General features: G+C 39.1%; 2 protein-coding genes and 1 long non-coding RNA gene across 12 annotated transcripts in view; 2 read left to right on the forward strand and 1 right to left on the reverse strand.

Annotated features, from left to right (window-relative positions):
- The first annotated feature begins 1,624 nt into the window (after positions 1 to 1,624).
- On the forward strand, positions 1,625 to 10,532 carry uchl1 (ubiquitin carboxyl-terminal esterase L1 (ubiquitin thiolesterase)). 2 transcript variants are annotated; one of them, XM_037765222.1, is made up of 10 exons: positions 1,625 to 1,769; positions 1,879 to 1,890; positions 2,448 to 2,576; positions 4,631 to 4,772; positions 5,448 to 5,533; positions 6,178 to 6,225; positions 6,857 to 6,926; positions 7,007 to 7,065; positions 9,465 to 9,555; positions 9,959 to 10,532. In XM_037765222.1, exons 1-9 carry the CDS (start codon positions 1,737 to 1,739, stop codon positions 9,546 to 9,548), a joined length of 663 nt encoding a protein of 220 aa, XP_037621150.1. In that variant the 5' UTR covers positions 1,625 to 1,736; the 3' UTR covers positions 9,549 to 9,555; positions 9,959 to 10,532. The 2 variants fall into 2 exon arrangements, with proteins under 2 accessions (XP_037621150.1, XP_037621149.1); XM_037765221.1 differs by having other exon boundaries at positions 9,465 to 10,532.
- LOC119485565 lies at positions 10,157 to 12,102 on the reverse strand. 2 transcript variants are annotated; one of them, XR_005206301.1, is made up of 3 exons: positions 11,775 to 12,102; positions 11,133 to 11,433; positions 10,157 to 10,731 (listed from the first exon to the last, which is right to left on the reverse strand). It is a non-coding gene; the product is annotated as an uncharacterized LOC119485565 (long non-coding RNA). The 2 variants fall into 2 exon arrangements; XR_005206300.1 differs by lacking the exon at positions 11,775 to 12,102 and having other exon boundaries at positions 11,133 to 11,483.
- A 464-nt stretch (positions 12,103 to 12,566) lies between these two features.
- Positions 12,567 to 18,321, forward strand: part of LOC119485619 (LIM and calponin homology domains-containing protein 1-like) — a 34,698-nt gene continuing 28,943 nt past the window's right edge. For 5 of the 8 annotated variants that reach the window (XM_037765328.1, XM_037765333.1, XM_037765330.1 and 2 more), the window contains exon 1: positions 12,568 to 12,979. In XM_037765328.1, the coding sequence (XP_037621256.1) occupies positions 12,818 to 12,979 (162 nt within the window). In that variant the 5' untranslated portion in view covers positions 12,568 to 12,817. Of the gene's footprint in view, positions 12,980 to 18,321 lie in introns of all 8 variants that reach the window. The other 3 variants (XM_037765332.1, XM_037765331.1, XM_037765335.1) reach the window with 2 other exon arrangements.

An 18,321-nucleotide genomic window follows, 5' to 3' on the forward strand; every position in this document is an offset into this window, starting at 1 on the left:
TATTCATTTAATACACCGTCAGGAGCCTCAGTAGCGGTGGAAGATCCATACGCAGCCACAACAGCCTGGCACCTCCTCCTCATGCTGGTCACCAACCTGGTCACACGTTGCTGTGGGATGGCGTTCCATTCCTCAACCAGGATTCGTTGCAGGTCAGCCAACGAGGTTGTGTTGGTCACTCTAACACGTACAGCACGCTCAACCTGATCCCACATGTTGAATTGGGTTGAGGTGTGGACTCTTGGCAGTCCGTTCCATTCTCTCCACTCCCACATTGTGGAGGTAGTCTGTGATAACCCTGGCTCTGTGGGGGCGAGCGTTGTCATCTTGGAGGATGAAGTTAGGTGCCAGATTGTGGAGATAATGGGATCGCCACTGGCTGCAGAATCTCATCCCGATATCTCCCTGCTTTGAGATGGCCTTCAATGATGACAAGCCTTGTTTTGCCAGTGAGGAAGATGCCGCCCCCCACACCATGACACAGCCCCCACCAAAAGCTGTTACTCCATCGGTGCTACAATCAGCATAGCGTTCTCCGCGTCGTCGCCATACTTTGACCCAGAACCTGGACTCATCGCTGAACATGACATTCCCCCACATGTTCAGGTTCCATTGTCTGTGTTGTCGACACCAGCGCAAACGGGCCTGACGGTGAAGGGCAGTCATTGCAGGCTTCCTGGTAGCCTTATGAGAATACACTGTTTAGAGTATTTTGGCAAATTTTTCTTGGGCGCTCCCCACATAATCAGCTGTGCTGCTAATCCCACAAATGCATGATCCTTACAAGTTAGACATCATTGCGAAGGTAAATAAACAGGCTTTCCAACGATGTAAAATACAATGACCATTAGCATTGTAACAACAGAGAAATAATCAACCAAACACAAGTTTCCAAACTTTGTTTTTCCAGTTTATATTTCCTTTTTTTTTCTATTTCTTTCCTTTTTTTTCCTTTTCCTCATAACAAAATAAAATAAAATGAAATATGGAAAAAGAAATTAAAGAAAGAAAAAAATAAATAAAGAGAAAGAGAAAGAAAAATAAATAAATAAATAAACAAATAAATAAATAAATAAAGAAAGAAAGAAAACTTTAAAAAAGCCAACATAACTGTGCAAGATCAATATCATGTGACTGTGTACAGTGTGTGTGCTTGAGAGGGGTGGGGGTGGCTGGCTGTCAGTCAGGGTGCAAATCAAACTAAGGCAAGATTAATAAGAATAAGATAAAATAAAGTAAAATAAATATAAATAGGTAGATAGATAGAAGTAAAAGAGTGATGGCTAAAAGGATGGTGCTTAATAGGGTGATGGATAAAAAGAGGATGTTTTAAAAGAGGATGGATACAAAAGGATGATGTGGTTGTATGTGGTGTGATGTGGGTTAATATTGGTGGGGGTGGGGGTGGGGAGGGGTTTGATAGTTACGGTGGTTTGTTTTGGAGTATTATGGAGAGGGGTGTTCTGGTGGTCCATTGTCCTTCATGGATTAACTGTGTCATGTCAGGGTTATGGATGGCTCTCTGTATATATCTGATATTTCTCAGAAGGCCAGTTAAATATGAACACCACCGGTTATCTGATCCGAGTCCACCCCCTCGTCTGCCGGTAAGTGGTATGACCGAGCAGCATAAAATCCGGGTACACTCTGTGACTCCAACTGACAGCAGCAGAACCCGACACACGCGCACACACACACAGAGACGCACTGTACAAACCGCCGTCAACAGTTTAATCATGGAGTGGACCCCGATGGAGATCAACCCAGAGGTGTGAGAGGAGGAGGAGGAATATAACTGTGATGTGTTAACTTTATAACACCGTAAACGTTTCCAGACAAACAAAAACTCACATGTGGTCTGTGTTTATGTCGTTTCAGATGCTGAACAAGGTGAGTAACTGGTTAGACGTTGAACAGTGGCGACGTATGTTTGAATCAACTGTCAGGTAAGTTTAACTGTAAGCTATCTATCTAGTTAACCGTTAAACCGTTACTGTGACGACCGTTAAACCGTTACTGTGACGACCATTAAACCGTTACTGTGACGACCGTTAAACCGTTACTGTGACGACCATTAAACCGTTACTGTGACGACCGTTAAACCGTTACTGTGACGACCGTTTAAAAGCTCAGCGTAGCAACCGCGCTGTTAATATAGTATAGTGGTATTGTGAACTGTCAAGGTTAATAAAGTGGTCGTTTATATCAAAATGAGAAGCGTTTATGTGGTTTTAATGAGCAGCAGCATCCTCCTCAGCATCCTCCCCAGTGTCTAGGCTACAGGGTGTGGTCTGACTGAACCACCACAACGCAGCATCTCTGAACACCCTCCTCAGCATAGAGGAGGAGGGATCATTTAGATGTCGCCTCTGCAACCTCTACTGTTTCACATCCATCCATCGTGTTTTTTTGTGTTTATTTCCCTGTTTACTGTGTGTGTTTTCCAGATGATGAGCAAGCTAGGCGTGGGTGAAAGCTGGCGCTTCGTGGATGTGCTGGGGCTGGAGGGGGAGCAACTCTCCGCCGTCCCAAAACCATGCTGTGCCTTGATGCTGCTCTTCCCACTGACACAACAGGTAATATAATGATGGGTGGTGGCGGTGGTGGTGGTGCAGACTACTTCCTGGAAAGGGAAGGGAAAGGGAAAGGGTGGGGTGAGTCACTGATACAGGCTGTGTCTGGGGTGGGGTGACACTGAGGTGCAGGGAGGGCATGGATGGAGGAGGAGAAAGAGCTGTAATGTTAATGTGATGGTTAGAAAAGGTTGGGATGGTAGGGAGGAAATGAATCAGCAAATGCTGGCCTTTTTTTTTTTTTTTTCTTCAATATGTAGTATTAATTATCCTGTCAATGCCATAAGATAAAGGAAGAACTATTACCCTTAAGTAAAAGTAGAGCTACATAGATTCATGCTGAAGTTGAAGACCTGCATTCATAATTCTACTGTATTGGTGGACAATATTGGCAATAACAAAATATTATCATGTAATGAATTATTAATCATATTGACCAAATGTAAATATATCAGAATAAGGTTTATTTTACCAAGTACATACGTACATACATGGAATTTCACTCCGGTTTTATGCAGCTCTCTCGATGTACTTACACAATAAAATAAGAATATAAAAATAAAATGTCTATATACCAGGCAAGTGTTTTGGAAGCTGTAAACAATACAAATACTGCAAAGAAATAAATACTGGATGGATATACCAATATATACCAATGAAATGTAACGATAATACGATAATACTTTATTGTCAGACAGGTCTGAAATTTGTTTTGCATCACAGCAGCTCCATTTGCAACATCACAAAAAGGACAAAGACAAGAAATAAGGATACGTACATTTAAACATTACAATCACAGAAGACGATATTCAGGGCCCTTCAACATACATTTGATCTGAGATTAAGCTCCATATTTTGTTTTAGGATTGACTGGTGTACAAAAGAGTGCTTCAGTCTAACCTTATTAAATCGTGGAACCCTGTATCTCCGATTTGATGGTAACAATTTGTATTCACTGTTCAAAACATGGTTGGGGTCAGAGACAATGGTCTTAGCCAGCCTTAAGATGTTATTGTGATAGGCTGATTCATAGAATTTCTCAAGGGGGTTGACCTACAATCTTTGAGCAGATTTTCATTTGGTGGAGCAGTTTTGACTTTAAAGTAGTGGACAAACTCTTGTACCATGTAGTATAACAGTACTGTAGAACACTCATAATAACAGAAGCAAAAAACAAAAGAAGAATTTGTTTACTTGCCCCAAAAGACCTAGACACAGACTCTGTCATCCTCATAATGTGTTTGCATTGTGATCCTGGGAGCCAGACCACATCCCCCAGGGCCAACAGACATTTTTTCCAATTAATCAAATGATCAATTGTTCTAATAAAAAGGCCGATCATTTTGAAAAATGGCCATTGCAGTTTCCCAGAGTTCAAGATTATGTCTTCAAATGCCTTGTTTTGCTTGATAAACCAACCCCAAAAATATGAAATTTAAAATAATATAATAGAAAAGCAGAAAATCCTTCCAATGGAGAAGCTGTAATTATAGAGATTTTTTTTGTGTTTTTGCTTTATAAATGACACAAATAATAGATTGTGAACATTTCTATTGTTCCGTTGATTGCTGTATCCAATTGTGAGTCCTATAACCTGGAAATGAGTTAGCATTTTTGCACTTCCGACTGGTAGTCAATGGGTTTTCAGTTAGATGCCTGAAATAAGGTCTGTGGTTAACACAAGTTGAAGAGATTTTAATGTTTTGTTTTACGACATAAAATACATCAGTTAATATCCCACCCGTGAATTTTGAAGCTTTTACGTGTCTTAAAAAAGGCGAAGATTATCTTGCTGAACAAAACGTGTAAGTATCATAAACCTTTGTTTGCCACAGAGTTTATTTTCTGCAATAATCCTAAACCCAGTGGAAAAATCCCATTGGCTTTTTGTTGAGGGAACCAGTGCGATGCTAACTTCCTGGTTGGCGTACAAAAATACGTCATCCCTGGAATACTCTATTTCAAGTGGCATAAATTGGCTGCACCCTGTGTTCACCATGACCATGCTCTATCTGATGACCATGACCATGCTCTGTATCTGTCTGTGTGCACTGCAGCATGAGTCTTTCAGAAAGCAGCAGACAGACAAGGTTACCGGAGGCTCTGAGGTTTATTTCCTGAAGCAGACAGCGGTCAATTCCTGTGGCACCATCGCCCTGGTGCATGCTGTGGCCAACAACAAAAGCAAACTGACATTTGGTGAGTGCAGATCAAATAAACACTGGTTCCATAGTAAGTATAAAACAGTACAGTTACTGATATTTATATTACAAAATATTTATTCATAAAACAAGCAAAACACTGCTGCAGTATCAATGACTCAGCAGATTTTTTTCAAAGTGCCGAGATATCTTGCTTTCATTGTTCAAATTACAATATATACATTAAAGCTTAAAATCAAATAATAAAAAACAACAACTTGAATTTGTGATGTAAAATCCAGAGGCATCATTATAGACCGAGACCTGGGCACATAAGGGAGTTTTCTCTCCATCTTCAGGTGCATTATGAACATATGTAAACCAGAAATCAAGATTTGGCACACAAATGGGTTGAAAAATGAGTGCTTCATAGGCTGATGATGGAGCTGCCCCTACTTTTACTGTCCAGTCAAATCACACATCTAAGGGTTAGTTCTCCAGTTTAAGTTTTGCTTAAGAAAAAGCAGAATGTTCAAATGTATTTGCGGAATTGTTCTGGGCAGCAAAACAAAGTACATTTTAGAAATGGATGGTTCTAACATTAATTCTCATTTTTAATTACTCAGTGATGATTGGTTATTTAGTGTGGCAGATTGTGAGTTTGAATATTTTTAATGTGAATGAATGACATACTAATTTCTGATTAACTTGATGCTGCTTTTGGTCTTTTCAGAGAGTGACTCTGCCCTGAAGAAGTTTCTAGATGAGACTGCAAACATGTCTGCTGATGACCGTGCCAAACATCTGGAGAAGAACAAGGTAAAATAAACACTCTGTTGAAGCTGCTATATGTCATATGTGCTGATCACGTTGGTGCTCCTCTGCTCGAGCAACCACCGAAAAGGTTGAGCACCCATGGGCAATGCTGATCAAAAAAAATAAATGAATACATAAATAGATAAATAAAACTGCAACTGGCTGGCCCTCGCCTTTTATGGTACCGGTGAGTGTCTATGAGCTAATGATCTTAGGGAGTATATGGTTACTGTCTTATATAAAAATATAAGCTGTAGATGAAATGCTGAAGTCGTTCAAATTGAATGACTAATTAACAAAAAACACTTTGCTACATTTACTACATAAAAAAAAAAAGAAATAAACCCAAAGTACTGTAAACACCTAATTAGTAATGCATAACCTACATGTTTTGTTTTACCCACTGGGGGGCGTCACACTCCACTAAATCTTTTCCACTCTAAAGGGCCCTTTGATACTTCTTGAATATTATTACAGAATGCACTATTAAGAATATGTCTCTTCACACCACAGTTCTGTGCTTTTTTATAAGTTACACTTCTGATGTGGAGTTTTTCTACTGGAAACATCGCTGCATGTGTATTTTAGAGTATAATGATCTGTTTTAGCAGTATGAAACTGACATGTTCTGAATTTTTCTTCTCCAGGCAATCTATGAGGCTCACAATGAGGTTGCAGTGCAGGGCCAGTGTAGGGTAAGATACTTAACCACAATATCAACTATTAATATACCCCTTTCAGGCAGCTGATAACACCTATATGACACGTTCACGCTCATTCATATGAGACAGCTGACACCGTCCTCGTCACTGTTACAGAGACTCCTGCCTGCAGTGTTTTTCCATACATTTAACTGATGAACCTGAGAATTGCACTGATTTATATTATTATATTGAATAATTACCAGATAAAAGTTACATTTGAATTTCACCTTCTCTGTCTGTCCATATGAACGCTATTTCTCTATTGATAGCCCATACGTGAGCGATCTCTCTCGGTTAAATGACGTTTAAACATAAGTATTATTGAACATATTTCTGTTCCTGGTAACAACACCAGTTAACCAAAGCCGGACAGAACCCGACCTGCAGCCAACCCGGTCGAGAAGAGGGTCATCAAAGAGGGTCGGTTGATGTGCGTCATTCAGATAAATGCCGATGTGGGTTTGACCTGGTGATCACTGCTGGCCTGAAAGGGGGCATCAGAGAGATGAGAGACTTTGTAATTAAAGTGAATGTAGTGTTGATGGCAACAAGCTAGTCTTTTCTGTGCCCTTTTTGTGTCATTTACTCTAAATATTAATACTTCACACCTCAACTTTCACAGCCCGAAGCCGACAAAGTCAACTTCCACTTTATTGCCTTTGTCAATGAAAATGGAAAACTTTATGAATTTGGTAAGCATATCAAGTCATTATGCATATTCCTGTATGTGTTTTCATGTCGTGGGTTCCTGACTATCTTATTTGTTTTTAAGATGGGAGAATGGATGGACCAGTGAAGCACGGAGCTACCAAAGATGAGTCATTCGTAATGGTAGGTACAACTACGGTTATTCTTCAACATTTTGTGTCAATTCTTGATATGTTGAAATATAATTGTGAGCCAAATTACTTTATGCTCATAGTTTGTGATGAGTCATGGAATAAACTGGAATAGGGAGTGGCCGTTCCCAAGTGTCTGGATTCAATCAATAAACTTGGCTAATGCACACTATCAAATCTCCAGTAGGAAAAAAAGTGGGGACTGTAAAGAAGACTGGGAAACTTTGAAATATAGTTAAATGCAAATTAAACATCAGTGTCTACAAAAAGCTTAATGTGAGGAGAGTTGGAATTTAAGCAATGTTTCACCTTATCCTTAAACCACCTCTGTTAGCCATGTAAGTCAGGTCTGTTTGTAAGATATTAAATGAATAACATAAATAACCTGTCTAGGAAAAGCATAAAGAATATGACTGATACAACTGGAAAAACAAAGTGCATTTAGTCCCAGTTTGTGAATATGCTACAGAAGTCATCGAGGTCTGTGAGATTGTCATGTCGAACTACCACACGAGGGCGCCACACGCACGAGTGATGAAGTTGCAATATTAAATGTTGTGATGATTTATTGGATCTCATGTAAAGGAAGAACTATTACCCTTAAGTAAAAGTAGAGATACCTGGAAAAGATTCTTGCTGAAGTTAAAAACCTGCATTTATAATTCTACTGTATGGGTGGACAATATTGGCAATAACAAAATATTATCCTCTAATGAATTATTAATCATTTTGACCAAATGTCAATATATCAGTTTAACGTTTATTTTGCCAAGTACATACGTACATACATGGAATTTGACTCCGGTTTTATCCAGCTCTCTCAATGTACTTACACATAATAGAAATAACAGCTCGGAACAATAATGATCAATAATAAAATAAGAATATAAAAAAAAAATGTCTATATACCAGGCAAGTGTGGAAGCTGTAAACAATACAAATAGTGCAAAGAAATAAATACTGGATGGATATACCAATATATACCAATGAAAATTAACGATATTTTGGGAACCGCTTGGGATGCTACTGTATATATATGACATGTTTTACAATTTTTTTAATTTCATGATAAATATTAATTTTACTAAGCTGGGACAGTTTAATAAGTTAAGAAAAAAACAGCCTTAAAAATCTGAAAACACAATTAGAAACTATATGACTATGACTATAACCACATTTCATGACATCAAGCCTCATATTACATTATTAATATTTTAGTGCCCAGCCCTACTGGGTAGTATAAAACATGAGCAATAAAATGTGCTTGCATATTAAAAAAATCCTCCCTCTTTATGACCGTCTTTCCTCCGTGGCTAGTAGCCTCAGATGTCAGAAGTGTAGTTAAAAACTGCAGTATGTCTAGATTATGTACAGTGGAGTAAAAATAACTTAATGAAACTTTAAAGTGGCAATCATGAAGATTTTCAATTACATACATTTCTGTTAAGTCACTATCTAAAGCCAAATGAGGTAACACAATGGCGATTGAGCCTATGGCCCACTGATGAAAGGATTGCAATATTTATATATTTGCAGTATTACGAAATGGGTGTCTGTCACATTCCCAGAAAACATGCTGTAAAATTCCAAATTGTGTGCATACTTACATTTTTTGTGTGTTTAAAATGGAGAAAAACTATAATACAGCATTTTTTCCAGGACTGTCAAAACAGACACCCAATTTGTAACACTGCAAATATATAGATATTGCAATACTTTCATTAGTGGGCCATAGGCTCAATCACCAGTGTTACCTGCTTTGGTTATAGATAGTGACTTAAAGGAGAACTACGCCCATTTTCAAAATTCATACATGTTATTCCTATTGTCTAAGACAGTCCAAAAAATATTGGAAAACATGAACAACTCTCCCATATCCAAAAACTAGAGCGCTAAAACTCAAACTTGTGATGTCATAGGGTATAAAGTGTGGAACTGCTCTGTGGACCATGAATTGGGAAAGATGGTCTATATGACATGGAAAGCAACCACGGGAATGTTCTGAGTATATGGGTACATTTTCTGTTTCACAACTGAGAAAACTACAATAGAATAAAGCTCATTTGTGTATAAAAAAAGAAAAGAAAAAACTAAATCAGCCTCCCATTCATTGTCTATGGAGCAGCTCCAGACTATACCCTATGACATCACAAGTTTGAGACTAACTTCTCTTGTTTCTGGCTTTGAGAGAGAGGAGCTCATGTTCACAAATATTGATTTAACTTTCCTAGATCATGGAAATAGTATATAATAATGTAATGTAATTCTTAATTTAGGTGGCGTTCCCCTTCAACAGACATTTATTAAAATCTTCGAGATTGCCACTTAAAGTAAAAGTTTGACACAAGAGTGAATCTACTTTTCTTTTTTCTCCTTTTCCTACGTGCCCAGGATGCATCCAAAGTGTGCCGTGGTTTCATGGAGAGAGAGCAAGGCGAGGTCCGTTTCTCTGCGGTGGCTCTTTGTCGCAGCTAGATGTTCGGTAGGACACACAACCAAATTGTAAACCAAAATGTCCTGGAAGCATTCACATCGCAAACACAATCAGCAGGCACCCAGAACAACCTGTGAACACACACATCTGCAGACACTATGCACTATGAAGCACATATTGTTGCCACACACTGTACTTTCATCTCATGAACAAAGCACACATGTGCACATAAACACAAACACACTGTCAAAACCCTTTTTTGTTCTGCTGACACTAACTTATACAAGCTTGTTCAAAACTGTTTTCTGTGATATCATTCAGCAATGGGAATTGTAAAACATGAGGTCAGAGCTCACCACTGCTTATGTGTATTTGTCTTTTTTTTTTGCAACTGTTTTTGTATGTAATCATCTAAAACTGATACTTAAATACCTTTTGTGCCAATAACTAGAATAAAGAAGAGTGAGAAGGAAAAGGCAGCACACTTGTGTGGAGAAACATTTTGCCTGTTTTTCCGAATGCCTTCAGTTGCTGTGTGGTTGAGTTTATAAGGATCTGACATTCCTCAGAACAGCCCAAATGTATCCGTAGGAATAATTTAACCATTGTTCGAATGCACGCAACCTTTTGAGTGGTGTTCTTGGGAGACAATTCTCCCATTTTCTTTGAGAAGTTTGAATCTACAGTGCAAAATGGTAGTGGTGGATTGCAGTAGTTTGTTTTCAGAACTGATTTGTGTTTTCACTTTATTTGAAAATGGATTTTCACTTAATCTACAAATAGTCAAATGCACCAATAGTGTACAAGTTTAACACAGAAAATACAAAACTTCCAAACACGATAGGGACCATTAAAATAAAGTGCTGCTCTATGTTGGGTTGTTGTCGTGCAGTGCAGGGGTGATAGTACTGTATGTCTAGGCTGTGCACCAATTGTTTACCTTTCTGCACTTTCCTAATACTATGTTGCTGTAGTTCTGTTAGTGATGCAGCTGTGGGAGTTCAATAAAGCAACCATTAGACTTATACGTGTCTCCTGGTGTGTTTCTAGCTCTTGCTTTAAAACCCAGTAATCTATAGCCCTTCCTTGACTTCCCCCAGTCACCAGTCTGAATTTTAGCCGACAACCCATTCATACTTCTGTCACATGAGGTGATGAAGTGGTTAATGTCCTACAGCCCTCACAGCTTGGGGCTCCTCCCGACCGGTCTTGGCTGCAGTCCAGCTGTAAAGGGATGAAACAGTAGGAGGACGACTTTAGAGTTGTCGATAGATTGTCTGGTCAGTCAACTCATCACTGTGGATACCGACACAAGACCTTTCTGTGTGTTGAAAAAATAGCAGGCACAGTGTGATGTACAGTATAGTGACCTAAATGACAGTACTCTGTTTTGATAAAGACCAAGCTATCGTGAAAAAGTACTCTTTTAAGCTAGAGGCACCGATGTATACTAAAACGCAATATGGCACTAGTGCTAGTATCCCCTGGTGGTGTCTTTACCTCTCCATTCAGGTGACGAGGTATGTCATATGCTCAGAAAATAAAGGTTTAATCTGCTGTTTGAAAAGATCACATTTTCATCCAATACTTAAGGGCAACTATTATCAATAGCACAGATTACTTACAGCATTACTGACGACTGCCAAGCCATTCTTTGGAAAATAAAGGCACTTGCGAGCGCGCATGACGTCACATCTGTTGGATTTTCCAGGAAAAAAATGGGCCTGCGTTCATCACATTAAAAGCAGTCTACAGGCTGATAGCGGAAACCCAGAAAGGTCTAAACACCTGTATACACATTGACAATAAAAAATTATTTATACAATTAAAAACTTACATACAGTCCCTTTTAAATGAACAAAGGCCCTTGAGGGTCTGAGGACTCCAGGGTATAAATGCCTGCTGTTCCTGTTTGGTAATCCAGCCCTGTGGAGAATGAATTGAATAATTAACTGAACAAATAAAATGTTCAAATAATAAAATAATTCAGTCTTTTTTTGGTGCATGTGGAACATTTCTGAGTAGAGGGTTTCTGAGTATTTCTAAAAATCCTTAATGTGGTTCTGCTTGAAGGAGAGATTTTAAAATATATTTATACAAGTAAAAACTTACATACAGTCCCTTTAAATTAACAAAGGCCCTTGAGGGTCTGAGGGCTCCAGCTGCCTGCTGTTCCTGTTTGGAAATACAGCTCTGTGGAGAATGAATTGAATAATTAACTCAACAAATATAATGTTCTATGTTCTGAGTATTTCTAAAACCCTTACTGTGGCTCTGCTTGAAGGAGAGATTTTAAGGTGGGCTATCATTGTCTATTTTTGGTACGCCCTATGGTACACTACATAGGCTTCATATTATCTCAAACTATCTTTCATGGACTCAAACAGACCTTATAGCTCCACTTTTCTGACATTTTCTTGGCTCCATTTTTAAAGCTAGTTTCTATTGCTCAGGTAAGCACTGTCCTTAAACAACCCCTTCCAGCATGACGGAGGAGAACTGTGAAATAACGGGACATCGTTTGAGCCAATCCCCCCATCTCTCTCTCTCTCTCTCTCTCTCCTATCTCTTTCTATCTTTCTCTCTCTCTCTCTCTCTCTCACTCTCTCACTTTCTCTCTCCTATCTCTTTCTATCTTTCTCTCTCTCTTTTTCTCTCTCTCTCACTCTCTCTCTCCTATCTCTTTCTATCTTTTTCTCTCTCTCTCACTCTCTCTCTCACTCTCTCTCTCCTATCTCTTTCTATCTTTCTCTCTCTCTCTCTCTCACTCTCTCACTCTCTCTCTCCTATCTCTTTCTTTCTCTTTCTCTCTCTCTTTCTCTCTCTCTCTCTCTCTCTGTCTCTCTCTCTCTCTCTCTCTCTCGTTCTCTCTCTTTCTATCTTTCTCTCTCTCTTTCTCTCTTTCTCTCTCTCTCTCTCTCTCTCTCGTTCTCTCTCTTTCTATCTTTCTCTCTCTCTTTCTCTCTCTCTCTCTCTCTCTCTCTCTCTCCTATCTCTCTCTATCTCTCCCGACCTCCCCCGCATAGATTCCTGCCTGCGCGTTCACGTCTCCTCCAATGCGCGGCAGCAGCAGCAGCAGCAGCATCAGTATTTTTAGCGCCTCGCTGGCTCGTGTTGCAGTGACGGGGGTCGCCAGAAGCTGCTTTTCTTCACCACCGTGCCGCCACAGTTTGAGCAGGACTCTGCGTGGAGAGGTGCGCGGAGTTGCGGGGTGGTTGACGGTAGATAACGGAGGATAACGGACCACCAAACCACCTACACACACATCGTTATCATCACCGTCCCGACTCTCTCTCTCTCTGGTCCGGAGATGATGGCCAGCAGCCCCGCAGCAGCAGCAGCAGCAGCGGCAGCAGCAGGTCGAGATGACCCGGATGATGCTTCTTCTTCTCCGCGGGACGAGCCGGAGTCGGAGCCGTCGGGGCCGACACATCCAGAGCCTGCCTGTTTGGAGGCACAGAAATGGATAGAGGTGAGTGAGTGACCGCTCAGGGAGGCTCAGGGGCCTGCTGGGTGCTAGTAGACCACAGCGGGGACACACTGGAGGGGGGTATAAATACACATAACGCGTTAGTAGCCTCACAGCACCTGGTGCATCGTCACCTGTTGTTGTGGGGGACGTCGCAGTGTCGGGTAACAAACGTGTAGTGGACAAAAGTTTTCACACATGTGGCTCTTTAACACACACCAAACACTCTGGGGACTTTAAACAATGTCCAAAGCTAGATAATAAACCACAAACATGAGAGTAAATCCCTCAATTTAGTCGTTTATTTTACGTTTATTTAGCTAGTATTTTTGGTTGCTAGGGGGTGTAACGCCCCCTAGTAGCGAGGGGATTCCGGTTGCCATGGTAATGAAACCGGGGCCAGCATTCACGCACGAGATGCTGCTATACAGTACCAACCGATGATCGCATCGGATGAGATTATCATGTGTGGTCTGCTGCACCATCATCTGCCTCTCTCTCTCTCTCTATAAGCCTGAGTGGTGAATCATGATTTTGCCCGTCGGAGCTGCGTTATTATGACCTATTTTCTTTAGCTTATAGCCAAGCTACCTGCCATCTCAGATTTGGGAGATAAAAGCTTGGACATAGAACACAAATCACACCTTGGCTGTGTTTTTTCACTGGACTGCCACAATCTGTGCAGTTTGTTATACACACACAAGCCAGTTTACTACAGGCTGTGGGAGTTATAGCAGTAAATACAAAATACACATCATCCACACAACTCAAAGACATTCAGGTTACTGTCATAGAGGAGTAAAGAAACCAGAAAATATTCACATTCAAGAAGCTTTTCTTAAAAAAAATACCTAAAACTATTATCAAAATAGTTTGACCTATTGTTTCTGCTGTCCCCGCTCTAGTTTAGCCAAGCTACCTGCCAACTAGTATATCAGATTTGGGAGATAAAAGCTTGGAAGGAGAACAAAAATCACACCTTGGCTGTGTTTTCACAGGACTGCAACAATCTGTGCAGTTTGTTATATACACACAAGCCACAGTTTACTACAGGCTATGGTAGATATACCAGTAATATAGAAGTAAATACACAGCATTACAGCCAAATAAACAAAGAGCTTGACTCTTGATTTTATATTCTCTTCTTTCATCTGGATATTGTTTAAACATTTTATTCAGGGGTTACAATACGACTCTTGAGTTTGGTGTCAGCTATAAACATGTTATCACAAAACCCCTTTAAGAACATATGGCAAAACTGCATCAGTGATTGTTTTAACACAAGCGTCCGTACAAGAAGTCTAAAATTAGCAAAGGTATGATTTAGATCTGGTAATATGTGGTCATAGAATAAGTAAACAAGACAAATAATCTGACCAGACATGTAAATTCAAATTTTCTTTTAACTAGTTCATCAATATTAAACACGTCACACAACTCCTCTTCAACATATCATGCTTTATTCCACAATTTATTTTTTCGAACTTGCCTTCATCTTGGTGGTCATGGTGTTGTTTCTGGTTTATTTAAATGCAATTCATCAGTCAACATCACTCCAAACACCAGATAAATAACATTATAACCATCTTATTTCAAAAGAATTTTTACAGAATGCAGTATTTCCTCCCCATTAATACAAATATTTACAAGAAAAATATAGCAGTAAATACAAATTATACAACATTACAACCAAATAAACAAAGAGCTTGACTCTTGATTTTATGTTCTCTTCTTTCAGACTCATTTTTCTGAAACACAATATACTCAAATCTCTACTTTTGCACTCATAGATAACTCAAACTAATTTCTAAGTCAATCAGTACAATTGACCTCAACACTTCAAAGCATTGAAGTTCACCTAGCTCTCTGTCAAAGAGTTGTAGTTTTTTTGGGAACTAGAAAAATGAAGGGCTGCGACTAACGATTATTGTCACTGTTGATTTATTTCTCAATTATTTTCTCAATTAATCGATTAGTTGTTTGATCCATAAAAAGTCAGAAAATGTTGAAAAATGTCAATTAGTGTTTCCCAAAGACGTCCTCAAATGTCTTGTTCTGTCCATAACTCAAAGACATTCAGGTTACTGTCATAGAGGAGTAAAGAAACCAGAAAATATTCACATTCAAGAAGCTTTTCTTAAAAAAAATACCTAAAACTATTATAAAAAAAGTTTGATCTATTGTTTCTGCTGTCCCCGCTCTAGCTTAGCCAAGCTACCTGCCAACTAGTATATCAGATTTGGGAGATAAAAGCTTGGAAGTAGAACAAAAATCACACCTTGGCTGTGTTTTCAAAGGACTGCAACAATCTGTGCAGTTCGTTATACACACACAAACCAGTTTACTACAGGCTGTGGTAGATGGAGAAGAAGATGGATAGATACTGTTTGGTTTATTTGAGAAGGGACAGTGCAAATTAAAATACACATGGTATCAAACAGAAGGCATCTTAAAAGAGGGCATGCAGTTTAAATGTTGGAAAAGGACACACAGTTGTTAAAAGCAGTAGTAGCAGTTAGGGCTGGGCAATATATCGATATTATATTGATATTGTGATATAAGACTAGATATTGTCTTAGATTTTGGATATTAAATTATGGTATAAGTGTTTCTGGTTTTAAAGACTACGTTACAGTACAGTGATGTAATTTTCTGAACTTACCAGACTGTTCTAGCTGTTCTATTATTTGCCTCTACACAAATAAAAGTGTGATGATTATTTATCAAAAATCTCATTGTGTAATATTTTGTGAAAGCACCAACGGTCAAGCCTACAATATCGTCACGATATCGATGTTGAGGTATTTGGACGAAAATATGGTTTTTGATTTTCTCCATATCACCCAGCCTTAGTAGCAGTACTGGATAGGTTTATTTGACATATCAGAACGTAAATGCAAGAGTGCAAACACCCAGTTCTGACATACAATTTGAATTGTTGTGGATTAAAAATAACAACGATAAAATGCTTATTTACATTGTTAGAGAAGTAGTAAGATGACAGACAGATTAAAACATGCAAAAGAGAACGAACAAATCAAACAAACCTACAAAACAGACTTAAGAGTGGCATATAACAAACACTTCGAGTCCATACTGATAAGACTGAAATTAAATTCAAGATAAACATGCATCCAACCAGTTTTAAAGATGCTACTGTTTGACACAGGGGTTGACAAATTACTAAAATGATTGAGGACAGGAAAGCTAAGTGCTTGATAGTTTTACCACAGAAGTAGATCATTCGTCTCCCATCCACTCAGTTCAGATCTGTCAGTGTCCCAAATACAGTGCAAGAAAATCCAAATTATCAGCATTTATTAATAAAAAACGTTTCAGTCTGTGGAGAGTAATGGCCTATTTTTGTGGCTTTAGAGATATTAATATGCACAGATAATTTTCCACCAAACCTGCACAGTTATCCCTTCAATGAATGAAGTTGAGGTTGGATGTCTCTTACTCTCACAAGTCATCTTTGTGCCCTATTCAATCACAAAAAAAGATTACAAAAGATTGTATGCATATTCCAGTTTGAAGGATTACGTTCTCACATCTCAAAGAAATAGAACACCTTCCTATAACCTTTAAAGTTTAAAGCCGGAGTGTGCTATGTTATATTCAGCATACTTTTTCACTCATTGGTGGAACTGAATATTGTTTAAACATTTTATACAGGGGTGACAATAAGACTCTTGAGTCATGGTGTTGTTTCTGGTTTATTTAAATGCAATTCATCAGTCAACATCACTCCAAACACCAGATAAATAACATTATAACCATCTTATTTCAAAAGAGTTTTTACAGAATGCAGTATTTCCTCCCCATTAATACAAATATTTACAAGAAAAATATAGCAGTAAATACAAATTATACAACATTACAACCAAATAAACAAAGAGCTTGACTCTTGATTTTATGCTCTCTTCTTTCAGACTCATTTTTCTGAAACACAATATACTCAAATCTCTACGTTTGCACTCATAGATAAATAGAGGTCAATCAGTACAATTGACCTCAACACTTCAAAGCATTGAAGTTCATCAACCTCAATAATGAAGGGCTGCGACTAACGATTATTTTCATTATTGATTGATTTGTCAATTATTTTCTCAATTAATTGATTAGTTGTTTGGCCGTGAAAAATGTTGATCAGTGTTTCCCAAAGCCCAGGATGACGTCCCAAATGTTTGGTTTTGTCCACAACTCAAATACATTCAGTTTACTGTCATAGAGGAGTAAAGAAACCAGAAAATATTCACATTTAAGAAGCTTTTCTAAAAAAATCTAATCAAAATAGTTTGCGGTTAATTTAATAGTTGATAACTAATTTATTAATTGTTGCAGCTCTACAAAAATGGCTTGAAAACTTGCAATTATTTACATGTCTGATACCAGATGCAATGGACACATTTTGGTCTGCACTTAAAAAGTACCAGTTGTAGCTATGTTACATCAGTAGTGAGCACACACAGTGTAGTAAAGGTTAATGCTGGCCTAAGTCTTAATCTCTCCTGCAGTGTCTTTGCTTGCTGTTCCTCTTGCTTTGTCGTCTTCCTGCCTCCTAATTCTCCAGTTATTTTCAGTCCCGTCAGACCGACTCTATTTCTAGTGGTGTATTTATGCGCTCTCACAGGTGGGGATGATTCAGGGTTAATCATGCCACCCTGCGCTCCATGCAGCATTTACAGCCTGTGTGTGTGTGTGTTTGCTATGTCTGTAAGAGTATGCAAAGCGCATGCACACACACACACACACACGCCGATCAGCTATGCATGGTGCTGCTCACACGCTCGGACACGCCCCGGTTGGGTGACACTGGTCACTATGGGAACATAACATGGGCAGGCTCTCAGGTGGCACTGTTTCCAGGGGGGGCAGTAGAGCAGTAGGCTATATATCACCACATGACCTGAGCAGGAAATTAGACGGTCGCAGACAAGACCTTTCTGTCTGTTTATAAACGAGACAAAGCGGGATTAGACTGTCCCAAAGCTGATACACACCGTCGAAGGTCCTTTAAACCTGTTGGGTGTGACATTGAGCAGGTTAAAGTTGCACAGGCTTAGAGAAACACGGTTAACTTTAGTGTCAGCAGTTAACCTCTGCTGTCACCGGCATACAGTACATAGCAAGAGTTAAGGTCCGTCACACAGGGGAATGAATTAAAGTATGTGTGTGTTTGTGTGCCAGATGTCACAGCTGTCTGTCCTAGGCAGATTAACTCCAATGGTCACAGACAGCCAGCTGTGTCTGCACGAAAGAGAGAGTGTGAGAGCAGGGATTCATGGGATTTTCCATGCATGAAGTACTGTATGAAAGAATGTGAACTAATGATGACACAGACT

The sequence above is a fragment of the Sebastes umbrosus genome, chromosome 3, assembly GCF_015220745.1.
Source record: "Sebastes umbrosus isolate fSebUmb1 chromosome 3, fSebUmb1.pri, whole genome shotgun sequence".
Taxonomy (NCBI): domain Eukaryota; kingdom Metazoa; phylum Chordata; class Actinopteri; order Perciformes; family Sebastidae; genus Sebastes; species Sebastes umbrosus.

Bases quoted from the DNA above. Each gene is read 5' to 3' on its own strand.
- uchl1 (XM_037765221.1), top strand. From the start codon at position 1,737: ATGGAGTGGACCCCGATGGAGATCAACCCAGAG. The intron at 4,773-5,447 runs GTGAGTGCAGAT...TGGTCTTTTCAG, and splicing joins CAAAAGCAAACTGACATTTG to AGAGTGACTCTGCCCTGAAG. The intron at 7,066-9,464 runs GTAGGTACAACT...CTACGTGCCCAG, and splicing joins AAGATGAGTCATTCGTAATG to GATGCATCCAAAGTGTGCCG.